Here is a 15,843-nt window from a genome sequence, read left to right as displayed (position 1 = left end):
AGAGAAGGAAGAAAGAGAAATAATGATAAAAAAAAAAAAAGACAGGTTAAGTTTGGTCTGTCAAATTTGACAGAAAATTTCAGAATTGTTATCCACGTGGATTTGACTTGTGGGTTGGAAAGGATGTCTTCAGTCATTTGTTACCGTTCTATTGTCCACCTGGCAAATGACCACTCCGTTGGAGATGATCTTATCTGTCATCAACTCTGATCTTCTATAAATTCAGCAAACTGGGATGTTTACAATAGAAATTATTAGTAACAAAAGCAGAAATTAGACGCCGTGCATATATGCAATTGTGTTCGATTCTTATTAACAAGAACGATGTCGTCTAAAAACTGGAACTTTGCCCTGCTGATTTTATCATTTCTACCACTCTTCTTTCATCGTGACGCTTGGGCAGATTATAATTGGGTCGTACGTACTTGCTCAGTTCCTCGATTTGTAATCTTAAGTGTGTTTTCTTTGTCAATTACTTGGTAACTTTGCTATTATGCAGGTGAAAGAAGCTACATATACAAGGCTGTGCAGCACTAAAAAGATATTGACTGTTAATGGAAAATTTCCCGGACCAGTTTTACGAGCTTCTAGAGGAGATACAATCTATGTCAATGTTCATAACGGAGGCAGATACAATATCACCATTCACTGGTACGTTTCTAATATTATAAATAATACTGTAATTTAATTATCTAACTTACTAAGACAAATGATTATTTCACTGTATTTGAAGAAGTAAGTAGTGTTTTTTCTCACTTAATTGGTTGAGTACAACAGGCATGGAGTAAGCCAACCAAGGAATCCATGGTCTGATGGTCCGGAATACATCACACAATGTCCTATTCAACCTGGGGGAAGTTTCAAACAAAAGATCATATTTTCTACAGAAGAAGGTACCATTTGGTGGCACGCTCACAGTGATTGGTCACGTGCGACAGTTCATGGAGCAATCTATGTCTATCCAAAGCCAGGAACTAGCTACCCTTTTCCCAAGCCCCATGATGAAGTTCCCATAATATTAGGTATCAATTAGTTTTAAACCTCTGTGCCAGGCGTTACATTAAAGATTGAAATTAAAAAAAGAAAAAAAAAGTCAAAAACCAAAAATTGCTATTTCGAACCTAGTCTAAGTTTAACTCTTGGAGTCTGGATTTATGGAGATGACCGGACCCGGGAGATTTCCTCAAAATTGAAAACTAACAGGTAATGAACTGTTGATGAAAATGCAGGTGAGTGGTGGAAGCAAGATGTAATGGAGGTACTTACTGAATTTGTTAGAACCGGAGACACTCCAATTACCTCTGACGCATACACCATAAATGGTCAACCTGGAGACCTCTATCCTTGCTCAAAATCAGGTTCGAACTCTCATAGTAATTAGTTAAATTTCCTAGAGCCAAATTTCACTCTTCTTATATTTGCTTTATTTGATTAGCAATAAAGGTGTGCTTTAGTTTTCTCAAAAAAAAAAAAAAAAATGCAGATACATTCAAACTCTCTGTGGACCAAAACAAGACCTACTTGCTCCGAATAATCCACGCAGGAATGAACGAGATCCACTTCATGGCGGTGGCAAACCATAAACTCACGGTGGTCGCGACAGACGCAAGCTACACGAAGCCAATCGAAACGGACTACATCGCAATAGCTCCTGGCCAATCCATGGATGCCTTGTTGGTCACGAACCAACAACCTGGTCGCTATTACATGGCTGCTAGGGCATACCAGAGTAACTCTATGATTCCTTTCGACAACACCACCACCACAGCAATAGTTGAGTACAATAATGGAAATCATAATGAGAATGATACTCCATTATTTCCTTACCTTCCTCCCCTTAATGACACAGAAAGAGCCTTTGGCTTTTTCACTAGCCTTAAGAGCCTACCCGTTGAGTTCAAACAGCATGTCCCGAAAACTATCACAACTCGAATAATTTCAACAGTTTCACTCAACACATTCCCTTGCCAGGGAAATCAAACCTGTCAAGGACCCAACGGGACCCGATTAGCTGCCAGTATGAACAACATAAGCTTTGTGGGGCCAGATACAGTTGACATATTAGAAGCTTATTACTACTATATCAATGGAGTCTTCAACAAGGGTTTTCCAGATTCTCCGCCGTACGTGTTTAATTTCACTGCTCAGGACCTGCCTCTGATTTTGCAAATACCAAAGAGGGGGACGAAGGTGAAGATTTTGGAATATGGGACGGATGTGGAAGTTGTGTATCAAAATACAAACCTAGTGGCTGGGCTAGATCATCCTATGCATCTACATGGGTATGACTTCCACATAGTTGGAAATGGCTTTGGAAATTTTGATGAAGAAAAGGACCCATTGAACTACAATCTTGTTGATCCCCCTCTTAGGAACACTGTCAATGTCCCCATAGGTGGTTGGGCTGCAATGAGATTCAAGGCCACAAATCCTGGTAATCATGCTATACTCAGAATGTAAATTATTATTTAGTTGAACATATCTTACAAATATTTTGCTATTTTAGGAGTATGGTTTTTGCACTGCCATTTGGAGCGTCACCTAACATGGGGAATGGAAACGGTTTTTATTGTGAAGAATGGGAAATACAAGAAGGAAAGGTTGCTGCTTCCTCCACCGGATATGCCTCCGTGTTAAGAATCTGGCTGAAATTAGTGTCACTATTGCCGTATCTATGCATATTTACATATATCTAAAAACTCATAGTGTCTAATGTATATGGAAAATAAACGATAAAGATCAGGGTGTTGCACGTGTGGTATATTAAATTACATTTTTTTTTCAAGAGAGAATATTAGAAAAAATTACAAATAAAACCTTCTAAGGTAATTCGACCCAAAAGAATCAAAATTGAAGGCCCTTTATCACACTAAGGGGTAGACAATCGTCCAAAACTTGCTCATCACTAATTGAGTCGCCAAGATTTGCTAAGACATCTGCCACATAGCACACTTCTCTTAAACCATGTTTGAAGTTGATTGAAGAAAAAGACTTGTTAGAGTCAACGCAGTTGAAATCAAAACCGAACCAAAGCAGTGCAATTTCGTTTTTGAAAAATGAACCGAAATCATGAGTTCAGTTAGGAATTAGTACCCAAAATGGGAATAGAACAAACCAAGTCCGCCTTTAGCCACGACAGAGGATAGAATAAAAAAGCTTACAATCGAATCCCATAGGTCCATCATTATTTTTTTGTGTCTCTGTAATGGAGTCTCTCATTCCTATCCTACCAACTACAACTATGGACGTCAAACGCTATAAAATCGAATGTTCAATACCCTTGGCCTCGTTTACTTGTTATCTCTGATCATTCCTCCACAATGTCTTTATTTTACGCCAAAAATACGTATTTAACTATTCATCAACGACCTGTGATACTCCATAGAACGTCATACAAGTTTTTAGTATCATCTTTTTGAATTTTGATAACTCAGATCAATTGTGGAGTAAAAGGTCATCTGTGCACTTTCGGTTAGCCCAAGGGGTAGCGGGATTATGTTAGGCCGAAGAGTGATTCTCCTCCAATCTTCCAGAGTTTCTAGTTTACCCAAACTCATACTCGTGACCATAAACTCAAAACACCTTTACGCAACACAACCTCGGTTACTCAAAACCCAAGACATGGAGTATGCCCAATACAGGCGTATAGTAGAAGTTAAAACTCAGTATTCTGTTTACTCTAAAAGACTGTCAAGATGATGAATAAATGGAAAGCTTCCCACTCATTTTAATTATCATCTTCTAAATGGCAAAATTCATCTTTGAAACGCGAGTTCAACAAAAGAAATCCCATAACTTTATCAAGAGAAAGGAATAGAACACTAATGCAGTTGAATTACAATAAAATCCATGCATAGTACAGCAATAAGCAAAACAGTCCGTATTCCATAAACATAGCAAATGGTTCATACTGTCAGATATAATGTTATTCCAATATATTCATTATTGTCAAAGGATTAAAAGGTATCTTTTCTAACCGAGAAACAAATCCTTTTATGATCAATGTAGCAGAGTTTCTTCTTTTTTATTTTTATTTTTTTATGGACTGTTTCTCTTTTCCGCTTTTCATCAAACCAAGTACTTCATGCACAAATAACCCGGTTTCAGACAAAAGGGAGTAGATTCTCCAACCAGCTTTTGGATTTAACAATACAGCAGCAAGAAAATCAAATTGCAGGATGGAACATATTGGTCTTCCCTTTCATGTCAGCAAGGCTGGCGTTTTACAAATCGGGCACAGATTCTTCTGCATTAGCCACTGTTTAATGCAGTTGGTGTGGAAGTCATGCCCACAATCCAGTCTGCCAATATCATCCCCATCAGCATATTGCTCCTGCCATATATATTCAGTTCAGAAAAGTTGGAAGAAATCAAATGCATGAAGCACTTGAAACAATAAAACAGATTCCTATAACTCATACCTGACAGATACAGCAGGGTTCCATATCTGCTGGGAATTCTGTTGTAACAGATAGACATTTTCTCTGTTTCATCAATTTCAATATGGTCTCCTCACTCAATCCAGTGCTAACATCTCCTATACGTTCCTCCAATGCTAATAGTTCCTATTATCCAACAGCATAGTTATTGGAACAGCTTTAAAGCAAAAACCTATGGGAAAATACTTGCTTCAGTTTTACCTCGTAAGACATGTTATCAACATCAAGGCGCATGTCTCTGTGCCTATCATGCATCTCGGCCATGCCATGATATATGAATGGGTCAAAGAGCATATAATCCTGAAAATAATCATATGAATATCAATTGTCAAAGAGATAAAATCTCTTGTATATAAAAAGCTAAACCATTTTTTTTTTCAGAGTAAACCCCAATAGATGCAAACAGAAGAACCATCAAGTGTGTACCTGCTCATAAACACACGCATTGCAGCTTAATTATGCTGCCCTGATTAATCATTAGTTTCTATGAACCATACAACTCTTTTTCCTAATACAGGGATGTTTCTCCCATCAAATTATAACTATAGTTCGAGAATTAAAGATGATTGATTATCCATATATATTGTAATCTTATTCAAGAGAAGACCTATAAATGCTATGCACCAAAAAAGGAAAAAAAAGACAGCCGTTGCCATTAAAAAATGGAATAACCATAGTTTTATTATTCCTAGCATCTTTACCTAGCAAAACATATAGTGGTTGGGGACTTTGGGCACACTTTGTTGTGCTAATTGAGTAATTGATACTGCTTTCATGTAGTAAACCCATTATTGACGCTATACAGTGGCAATTGAAAAGAGATTTTTAAACCTTTCCTAGATATCATCATGATACAGAAATGGATCAGACTATTCAGCTGGCAAATGTAACACCGCCTTTATCCACAAAAAGATAGAAGCAGATGCAATAGACCTGAACAGTGTAAAGGCTCAGAGCTACTAATTATTGCAATTTCGAAGAACTAAATTCCATCGGCACCAACAATGATGAATGTCATATTTTATGGCTGCCTAAATGAACTCATGGGGTATGAAAAATCAAATTTTAATCATTCATAAAGATGGCAAAAAAATTTAATAAACAGAAATTAATGTAGAGGTGAATATCAAACCTCGACTCGTAAGTTCTCACCCCTGCGCATAGCATTCAAAACTTGACGAATCTGGTACATGGAGGAAGTTCTAATTGTTAGTTTCAGAGCAGATATGTCTTATGCAAAATTTAGTGAATATCTAAGAACAAAACTTGAAAGCATTACTTGTCTCTTTGGTCAGAGGCAAGAAAGAAAAGAAAAGAGGCCAGCGTCTGCAACCCTCTACTTGTAAATACTAAGAATAAGTAATTCAGTACAAGGATACACTTGTAACATAACACCCACTAAACAAGAGGTAGATAAGAGTAGAATGGAAGATGGAAATAGAACCACGCAATATGAAAAAGATCACTTTCCAAGCAAAAGTAAATCGTTACAAATTAAGTGAAACTTAACAATTCATTGTTCATGAAAAAGCAAGGAGAACGAAGGAAACAACATTAAAGCAATTTTGAAGTGAATATTTAATCAAGTGAGCATGTAGAAATTTAAATTGCGATAGATTTTCAGTGAACAAGCAGCGATATAAGTCAACGCCAAACCGAAACATTTCAAAAGTGATATCCAGACTCTGTCATCTGGATACAAAGAGTCAAACTGAAAAGTAGCAAAAAGAGAAATGCCACAAACCTCAGATATAAGTCGGCGCCTCCCATCAATGTCAGCTGCTAATGCCCGTAGTGAATGGGGCATATTAAGAACATCATCACCTTGTCTGTCCAACAAGAATGCTGACCTAGGATGTGGTTGTTGACGACCCTGATTATTTGATCCAGAAGAAGTTCCAGAATCCTGAGAGGAAGCAGGTCCTGATGGTATTGGATTATAATGATTATGACCTCCGGGTTGAGAATCTATAGATGGAAACAAAGACCAAGGTGCAAATTCAGTAATCCTTTGATTTTCCGTTGAAGGGCTGTTGAGAGGGATCCATGAGGGATTAGGCAAAGAATGAACGCTGGAACTGGAGCCAATTCTAGCAGAGGAAGGACCACCTACAGAAGTGCTTAAGTTTCCCGGGGTTAAACTCCAACCTGTTGGATCCTGTGCTGAATTTCTCATATCAGTAACAGCTACAAACATGGGGTGCTCAACATTGTTTCTAGAAATGCTTCGTGAGCTTGCTTCTTCTCTTAACTCAGCACCTCTATATCCGGACATAACAGAGCCTGATAAGCTGCCCACTCGTGAACTGGAAGCACCATTCCAAGGGAAAGGAAGCATGTTTCCCGACGAACTGTTGATATGCATAGCAGGAGACTGGCTTTGAGGACCACCCGAATTTGTTGCAGCTACTGTTGTTGATCTTCCAGCTGATGATAAGTTTGATGGTGCAGATTCTTGCTGAGACCCAGTACTACAGAAACCCCTAACATATTGTCTCAGTGGGCTCTCTGCATTTCCTGTAACACCTAATGAAGGAAAGGTATCAGATGCTCCAACTCTCAAACCAATCCTGGTTCTTGAGTTCTGCTGCTCTGAAGGAATGCCACTAGGAGAATTACGGGGCGTAGATAAACTTAAACTACTAGAAGGATTATAACATGCAGGACCAGCATTCCATGCTCGATTTTCAGGTTGAGGAAATGAGCTAGAACTTCCACCGGGATAAGACTGCCCTGACGTACCCTCAAGAGCCTTTCGCTTGCAGGATAAACCCCAATTGCCAAAAGAAGAGCCTGGATTACCATCGTCTTCCCCAACCATATAATCAGAGCTTCCAGATGAAGTCCCAACAATATCATGTGAAGCACTGCCTGGAGATGTCTGTTCTGCTTCTAATCCACTTGACTTGTAGAATTTAGGGTCTGCATCAGCTTCCATACCATGCCCATAGTTACCACTATTTTCAACATATCCTGCATTTAAATTTACATGCTGAGGGATATAACTAGAGCTAGAACCTTCTGAAAAAGAAGGCCCACCTGGTATCTGATTGCCACCAAGGCCAATAAGAGATCTCCCAGGAAAAAGGATATTTGGCTCAATTCGTCTATCTTCTGATCTTTGAGCAATCACAGGACAAGCACTATATGGAGCAGACCAACCATGTTCCATTCTGGTCCCACCATCATTGACCGTGTTTTGCAAATTCAATCTAGAGCTAGGTTCACCTGGAAACAGTAAAGCTATGGGTATCATGACTAGGGCATTTAAACATGTTATTTCACCATAAAATACCATATAGCTTGACAAATAGATTTGTACAGGGTTTAGCATATTATTCAAAGAAGTCTGCTGATTCATACCAGTGCTGTTGGAAACAGGTCCAAGACCAACATCAGTGATTTCTGAAAAAGTATCAATTCCACTCCCTTGACCTTGCATTAGGGACAGCAACTTCCCCCTAATAACCTGATAAAGTGCAGAAGACACTATATTGTATCCGCAGGTGGTTCAGATTAATCACTTCAACAACACATCTGGAATCTGCAGATAGCAGCATAAACTATATATCTCAACTCTATGCTGGTCAAACTAAAGAGTACGCAATAGTAAACATCTGCAGGAATTCAGATATAAATATTAATGCAAGATAAATAGATATATAAACATATATATATAAGTAGTGTCTCTGTGTGTGTGTGTGTGTATCGGGAGAGAGGGAGAGAGGGGAAGAGAAGAAGAAGAAGAAGAAGAAGAAGAAGAAGAAGAAGAGACTGTATCTCCTTACTTACTAATACTGATCAGGTGATATGAAATAAATTTATTGCATTAGGTGCATGTCTTCAACTGAAAATCCTGAAAATTAATATCAAAAACATGTGTAGACAAGAATTAGAAAGTGCATGGAACTCCGATTCTAAAACTACAGACATGCACATTCTCGCATAGCAATTCGGCAGAATTGGGATCAAGTAGACCACAAAAGTAAAACAAAAAAAAAATCATAATACTGAACAATGGTGCAAGAAAAGTAAAGAACAGAGAAAGCCGGAAAACTAGAACAAGAACAATTAGCATAGACAATATCACAATAATCTTAATATATTTCAATCATGTACAAGAAGCCTAAAACCCAAAAGACAATCCCATAACAATAAAAAACCTAAAATATTCTAAACACTAAAACATTTAAACTAATGAGAAAAGTTTATTTGATACTTGTAATAAGCAGCTTTAATTTCGGAATGTTAAAAAACTGCTCTTGTAATAGGTTGGTCAAGGATGTCATGCACTATAACCAAGAGAACAGCTTGGCTTAGAGCTAAGAATCAAGCACACACCACTTTGTCAGAACCTTTATTCAAGACGAATTAGTAGCACAAACCATCAATTGATTTTAAATTATTTCCAGGAAAACCAACTTAGGACTCCAAAGACAGCTCTACAAATGGTCTAGTTACTCTATCCTACTTTGCATTGTATAGATATACTTGTTAATGTTAGATTGACATCATTGTTTCATTCCTCAATACTGAAAGGGCAAGAAGAGAAAGACAGAGGGAGGGAGAGACTTCATATCATACATAGGAGAGCTCCGGAACAGGGAGCCAGTTCCACACTCAAATCTGCACCCCTCTGATATGTTTTCCGTAGGCCACACACATACCTTTGAGGGCGATAGTATTTATCTATATGTTCTTGTTGGACTTGGACCTATATTGCAACAACTCGGTTTCTTAGATAACTGTCTATCTACATAGTTACCGCTTTATTATGTCTGCCAAAATGCAGAAACTTAACATGACATAGCTGAATTCCACTCCTAATCCAAAATGGCATCTCTGTTCAACTATCCTTACTATTTGATTCCTTGTATGCTGCTCTGTTTGCAACAAGAACTTTTGAAAGCTAACTTCAGGAAACATTTTCAATGGTTGCCACTACAACAAGCAATTGATTTTCCAGTAACCAACATAATGTTGTCAAAAGACCATTGATCAACAATATGAGAAGCAAATTGCTAGATTCAACCTTTGGCACAAACAATATATTGTCACCTCGAAACAATGTCAGCGAAATTCTTGATCCTAATATTGATATTAAAACAAAAGAAACTGCTGAGTACAATAAATCAGCGCAACAAACAAACAAGACTACATATATGCATTAGTAATGCAGAAACCTACAGCCCATTATTATCCCTATGAAAGTGATTGCCAAGCTAATAAAAACACAGTCATATAAACAGAAAATGACCAAGTTTGGGAAAAATCGCCCCATCCATTCCTATGAACTGATTACCCAAGTCAGGATCTTTACAATTCTTACCCAAAAACGAATACCCAATCGATTCTATGAATGTGGACAGCAACAATGACCCAAACAACAACCAATTGATAGGCATATCCCGGCGAATATCCACACATAATCAATTGAAAAAAAAACGAAGGAACGGGCAATTGGGTCGATTCCGATCCCCTCTAATTCTCCAATCCTCATGAAATGAAAATAAAATTAACAAAAATAAATAGAAAATGACCTGAATTTGGAAAATAAGAGTGAGAGATGAAAAAGAGAGAGAAGTACCGAAGGAGAGTGAGATCAAATTGGTTGAAAAAAAACCGCTTCCCTAGTCTCTGGCTTTGCGGGTCGGACCTTGTTTCGCCTCGGTTTCAGTTACCTCATTTTTTAATATTAATTTTGGTCCGGAAGAGATAACCGAAAACGACAAAGCGGACTGAGCAAACGGATGAGAGAGAGAGAGAGAGAGAGAGAGATTGAAGAGGAGGAATTGGAATCAGAGAGAGAGATGAAAAGAAACAGAATCAAGAGAGGAAGAAAGAAAGAAAGAGTAATGTTGAATCTTTGGATTTTCCAATTGATGTGTTGGAGATTTTATTTGGCTGAGAGAGAGAGAGGGGGTGGGGTTTGGGTTTGTTAGGGGGGGGGGGGTCTCTTGAGTGCTCTCCCAGAGGAGGGAGAGCCCCCATTTCAATGTCCCCACATAGCTTTGCATGCACCCCCTCTCTGCTTGTGGGACCCACGTCCCGTGATGTGTTTTTTCCTCCTCTCTTCGCTAATTAGTCAGTTTAATATTTTTTATGTGCTGTGGCACGTGGTCCTTGCTCGCAACCGTACGGTGGTTTAAGGTGATAGGCTGTCCCCCCCCCCCCCCCCATACGGAGTGAAACGTGTCCCACTTTTTGTTTTAATGACTTCTAACAAGTCTTTGGCCACATATGCATAGCATATGTAAAACAGTTTTTTTTTTTTTTTAATTTTCTTTTTGTAATATTTATGTTTTAATTTTATTTTCTGAAATTTGCACATGCAGAGCATTGTGTAGAGAAAGACTAGTAATATATGATATGGGGGTCTTCGTGTCTTTTCACATCTACTTTGGCTAACAAAGTGGGTTCTCTTAATAATAGTATAGATATAGACCGCAAAAAAAAAAAAAAAGTTGAAGACTGAAGGAGTGTTTTTTTTTTTTTTTTTTCAATTACACGCTTGTAGTACCAGAGGAGGTCCAGGAGGATGCGATGGAGCTTCGTTCGATGAAGTGTACGACGGTTTTTTGTGTTTCATTCTTGTTCTTCTTATACAATTTCAAGAGTTTGTATTTTGTAATAACAACATCTAATGTGTGGTTATGATCACTTTGTTATTACCTTATGTTCCTGTTTGGACCAAAAATGAGCATTTTGGCCTGACAAGCTATATATTGTCGACAAGTTCAAAATATATTATTTAGAGGCTATAAAGCCTACTATGGAAGATTATGCGAGCTGCAAGAAAAGGAAATGATGGAAGCATGGAAATGAAAAGTCAACTTTAGCACATTTTCCTACTTCGGCTAGGAGAAACCGAGCTAAACAAAGAAGGAGGGGTGGTAGACTAACTAAATGAAATCCAAATGAGCTAAAACTTTCCAGATTAATTCAAGACATCCCAAGGATCATTTCTTATGAAGAGTTCCAGAGCTAGTTATGAGTGGAAAGCCTTCAAACAATCAGTCCAATTTTCTGCAGAAGCAAAACTGGAAAACTGGACCTGTAAGGAGTCCAGCAGTATTTCCGGCCCAACCACATGGAAGAAAGCTCTGAAAATTTGCCACAATGATCTATACTCATTGTGGATCATTTGATATGAAGAAGTCGAAGGCCCATTTTGAGTTTTTGGTGGAGATATAGCTACAGTAAAATTGGAGCAGTAAGTGCTTAAACCTAACACTCCATTAGTGTTTAAGTGCTTAAACCTAATATTCCATTAGTGTTTTAAGTGCTTAAACCTAACATTTCATCATGATTTGTTTAAAGGTCAACCACTATGGCTTGGTAGCCTATATATAGAGGCTACAACAAGTACCAAAAAACAACACAATTCAACAACAATCTCTAAGATTATCCAAGCCTCTCTAGAGCAACCCCTCTCTAAGAGCAACTCCTCTCCTTCTCTTACCAGTGATCACACTCCAGTCCTAGTCTTCTCAAGAGCCGACTGTCAGTGCCACCAAACCCTCTGTCAATGTGCTTCGGTCCTAGTCTCCTCGGGAGCCGACTGTAGTACCACGACCACAACGGTTACGGAACCAGCTAAGCAAGGGTAACGCCCTCGCAAACCAGCTAAGCTAAAGTCACGCTTTGGCAAGTTCTCTCTACTTCCCGGTGATTTCGCTCTGCTTAACCTACAACGTTGAGTATCGACTTGGTGACACAAGATAAAGTCCTCACCACGAGGCACAGAAGACCCCCACGACGAGGTTGGTGCTCTCCTCGTCTACAGTGACTCAAAAAAAGTCAGGTCAAGAGACACCCCCGACGACCGCACCCAAACGGTGCTGGCACGCCCGCGCAGAAAAGAGACTGTTGACCAGCTGCAACAAAACTGGAGCCAAACATTTTGGCACGCCCAGTGGGACAACATCAGAAGTTTTTCTCTTGAAGCACATTCAACCATCGGGCTTCAAAACAAACATTTTGGCACGCCCAGTGGGACTACACCAGAGTCTTTTTGTATTCACCATCATTGGGATGCCAGGGGAAAATCTTTACCAAAAGAAATTCCTGAAGTCATGCCCGTTTTTCTCAAGAAGAAGTGCAAATTCCTAAACTTCCCAAAGAGCAAGACCTCCAGTCACAGGCCTCATGAGAATGCTGCTTGTCGTGGTCTTTCTGAGGAAGAGGACACTATTGTCAAGCCTGCTTCCACCGATGTGCCCTATCCTGGCGACACCGCGGTGTCCGACGAGCTCGATCCTCACCCCGTCCCAGAAGGTGCAAGCATAGAGGATCTGTTGGCCATCATGAAGATTAACAGTGATAGATTCTCGAAAAAGATGAACAGATCATTCGCGGAATTCGCAAATTTGAGCAAAGAATGGTCCAGAGTGCCTACTCAAGTGGATTTGCAGCACGGCAAGTTTGACGCCATCAACACAAAATAAGAAAGCTTCTTGGAAAGTCAACAAGTGGCGCGCGAAGATGCTGTTACCAAAATTGAATTGCCTATAAGAGGCGATCAATCTAAAGGCAAAAACCTTCCTCTCGACCAACTCGTCGCAGAAGAAGAAAGTAGCATGTCCATTGTTGAATCACAGCCTTACATAGAGGCTGTTTATGGAGAAGATGGTCCACAAGATTGTTCTTCTGACAAGAAAGTTGTCTCTGAACATGTACTTGACTTCTCCAATGATCAAGCCAAATATGTGGCTACTGATCAGATGCTTGGGGGGCAAGACGTAGCCCACGTTCATACTGGTGATCACCAAAAGCAAGTTCTTAAGGATTCTAATAGCCAAGCAGTGATTAAATATGGTATAGGCGACCAAATCGTCGTTTACCAGGAAGAAAAGCCTCTAGAAGTTCATGATCAATTCAATTGTGACTCTGCTACTGGACGTCATCATGACCATACAGAGGGTCAAGGGCAGTGCCCACCTTACTATCATCAATTTAGCCTTGGCCATGCTGGACGTCATGGTGGAGTTAATCAATTAAGCCATGACCAACTTAATTATCAATTAAGTTGTGGTCTACGGAAACCAATCTGTGGCTTTATTAATCAATTCAACTTGAAGTTCTTCATATATTCTTCAAGGCCAAGCGGTGGCTTTGATATATGTGAAGGGCACATCTACAACCCACTTTGCATGAATGGCCAGAACAATTATTCTAGTGGCCAAGTTGTCCTTTGCGACTGTAAATTTGAGTATCATCAATACAAGTTAACTCTTGTTTACAATTATCCAGCTCCAAATTTCTTGCAAAAGAAATTTGTCTATAATACTAAACAGTCCATAGAGGCGTCTCAATATGATGCCTGGAAAGAATATAGAGGCAAACAAATATTTGATATGCCTATTTTCGAAGAAGAGATCAATTCATCGAATTTTGGTGATTCTAAATTTGATCTCGATGCGGAACCAATCTATAATAAATATGATGATAATTATAATTTTATTATTAGTTCCAAAAATCATATGCAGGAGTACAAGTCCTTTGAAGCTCTTGATATGGAGAATTTAGACCAGCAAGTGGTCGTCTATAATGGCCAATCTGTGGCTAATTCTACAAAGACCATGGTCTATGACATGGTCGTTGGCGACAAACCCGATCTTGGGACATCTTCATCGCCAAAGTTGCAATTGAAGATCATCATTCACCAACCAACAAAGATACTTGGGGGGCAAGACTACTCTTCCTGTGAGCCAAATTGCTTTCAATTCATCGACGCGAAGTATCTTTGTTCTTTTCCTACAAGCTCTCACAAGAGGGGTTTTCATGCTATAAATTTTGACACATCGGAGTTTGGAGTGAAGCATAGGTGGCCTCCCCCGTGACCTTTTAGAGGTTAGCCAAACGTGTCGTTGCTAGCTCCTTTCTTTGATTTTAATTTCCTGTCAATTTTCAGTTTTTACTTTTCTTTTCGTCATTTGTCAAAAAAAAAAATTTAAAAAAAAAAAATACAAAGAGTTTCAAATTTGTGCGTCGCGGAGGATGCAAAAATTGTGTTCTTGCCTAAACAGTGGCTTGAACTTTTTGATATATTTAGAGGCCATTAGTTTTGGCCTGGGCACATATACAAGAGGCATTTAATATGCCTAGTATGGTATCAGCAGTAATTTCAGTCAGGCCAATAAAAGTGGCTTTGGACCAACGACATTATAAGAGCAGTGCTGATTCAAGACCTCTTCAGTCAAGACGAAGACCTTTGACTTCGAGGTCTGGGGGGCAATGTTTGGACCCAAAATGAGCATTTTGGCCTGACAAGGCGTGTCTTGGAGAAATTGAGCCAAAGTCAGTGGCTCAACCTATATATTGTTGACAAGTTCGAAATATATTATTTAGAGGCTAAATAAAGCCTACTATGGAAGATTATGCGAGCTGCAAGAAAAGAAAATGATGGAATCATGAAAATGAAAAGTCAACTTTAGCACATTTTCCTACTTCGGCTAGGAGAAACCGAGCTAAACAAGGAAGGAGGGGCGGCATACTAACCAAATGAAATCCAAATGAGCTAAAACTTTCCAGATTAATTCTAGACATCGCAAGGATCATTTCTTATGAAGAGTTCCAGAGCTAGTTATGAGTGGAAAGCCTTCAAACAATCAATCCAATTTTCTACAGGAGCAAAACTGGAAAACTGGACCTGTAAGGAGTCCAACAGTATTTCCGGCCCAACCACATGGAAGAAAGCTCTGAAGATTTGCCACAATGATCTACACTCATTGTGGATCATTTGATATGAAGAAGTCGAATGCCCATTTTGAGTTCTTGGTGGAGATATAGCTGCAGAAAAATTGGAGCAGTAAGTGCTTAAACCTAACATTCCATTAGTGTTTTAAGTGCTTAAACCTAACATTCCATCATGATTTGTTTAAAGGCCAACCACTATAGCTTGGTAGCCTATATATAGAGGCTACAACAAGTAACAAAAAACAATATAATTCAACAACAATCTCTAAGATTATCCAAGCCTCTCTAGAGCAACCCCTCTCTAAGAACAACTCCTCTCCTTCTCTTACCAGTGATCACACTCCAGTCCTAGTCTTCTCAAGAGCCGACTGTCAGTGCCACCAAACCTTCTATCAATGTGCTTCGGTCCTAGTCTCATCGGGAGCCGACTGTAGTACCACGACCACAACGGTTACTGAACCAGCTTAGCAAGGGTAACGCCCTCGCAAACCAGCTAAGCTAAAGTCACGCTTTGACAAGTTCTCTCTACTTCCCGGTGATTTCGCTCTGCTTAACCTACAACGTTGAGTATCGACTTGGTGACACAAGACAAAGTCCTCACCACGAGGCATAGAAGACCCCCACGACGAGGTTGGTGCTCTCCTCGTCTACAATTGCTCAAAAGAAGTCAGGTCAAGGGACACCCCCGACGACCGCACCCGAATGG

The 15,843-nt window shown here is 39.4% G+C and overlaps 2 protein-coding genes across 7 annotated transcripts; one reads left to right on the top strand and one right to left on the bottom strand.

The window, feature by feature from the left end:
* Window positions 1–234: 234 nt before the first annotated feature.
* Window positions 235–2,834, top strand: LOC133738588 (laccase-15-like). The gene is made up of 6 exons (XM_062166156.1): window positions 235–417; window positions 500–651; window positions 778–1,022; window positions 1,230–1,358; window positions 1,484–2,434; window positions 2,507–2,834. Exons 1-6 carry the CDS (start codon window positions 325–327, stop codon window positions 2,635–2,637), a joined length of 1,701 nt encoding a protein of 566 aa, XP_062022140.1. The 5' UTR covers window positions 235–324; the 3' UTR covers window positions 2,638–2,834.
* Window positions 2,835–3,865: 1,031 nt separating this feature from the next.
* On the bottom strand, window positions 3,866–10,375 carry LOC133735835 (E3 ubiquitin-protein ligase MBR2-like). 6 transcript variants are annotated; one of them, XM_062163262.1, is made up of 8 exons: window positions 10,027–10,372; window positions 8,232–8,295; window positions 7,803–8,056; window positions 6,184–7,667; window positions 5,572–5,622; window positions 4,641–4,739; window positions 4,422–4,565; window positions 3,866–4,333 (listed from the first exon to the last, which is right to left on the bottom strand). In XM_062163262.1, exons 3-8 carry the CDS (start codon window positions 7,879–7,881, stop codon window positions 4,202–4,204), a joined length of 1,989 nt encoding a protein of 662 aa, XP_062019246.1. In that variant the 5' UTR covers window positions 7,882–8,056; window positions 8,232–8,295; window positions 10,027–10,372; the 3' UTR covers window positions 3,866–4,201. The 6 variants fall into 6 exon arrangements, with proteins under 6 accessions (XP_062019246.1, XP_062019242.1, XP_062019244.1 ...); XM_062163258.1 differs by having other exon boundaries at window positions 6,184–8,056; window positions 8,228–8,295; window positions 10,027–10,375; XM_062163260.1 differs by having other exon boundaries at window positions 6,184–7,983; window positions 8,228–8,295; window positions 10,027–10,375.
* Between the last annotated feature and the right edge of the window lie 5,468 nt (window positions 10,376–15,843).

This window comes from Rosa rugosa, chromosome 3, assembly GCF_958449725.1.
Source record: "Rosa rugosa chromosome 3, drRosRugo1.1, whole genome shotgun sequence".
Lineage (NCBI taxonomy): Eukaryota > Viridiplantae > Streptophyta > Magnoliopsida > Rosales > Rosaceae > Rosa > Rosa rugosa.
This window is presented reverse-complemented; position numbering and strand designations above follow the sequence as displayed.

What these genes read in the sequence shown, in the direction of transcription:
- LOC133738588 (XM_062166156.1), top strand. Translation starts at nt 325, where the DNA reads ATGTCGTCTAAAAACTGGAACTTTGCCCTGCTGATTTTATCATTTCTA. An exon ending in TACAATATCACCATTCACTG is followed by an intron (nt 652 to 777) that starts GTACGTTTCTAA and finishes TGAGTACAACAG; the next exon opens with GCATGGAGTAAGCCAACCAA. An exon ending in TGAAGTTCCCATAATATTAG is followed by an intron (nt 1,023 to 1,229) that starts GTATCAATTAGT and finishes ATGAAAATGCAG; the next exon opens with GTGAGTGGTGGAAGCAAGAT.
- LOC133735835 (XM_062163258.1), bottom strand. Translation starts at nt 7,881, where the DNA reads ATGCAAGGTCAAGGGAGTGGAATTGATACTTTTTCAGAAATCACTGAT. An exon ending in GTGAGAACTTACGAGTCGAG is followed by an intron (nt 4,740 to 5,571) that starts GTTTGATATTCA and finishes GATTATTTTCAG; the next exon opens with GATTATATGCTCTTTGACCC. An exon ending in AACCCTGCTGTATCTGTCAG is followed by an intron (nt 4,334 to 4,421) that starts GTATGAGTTATA and finishes TATATATGGCAG; the next exon opens with GAGCAATATGCTGATGGGGA.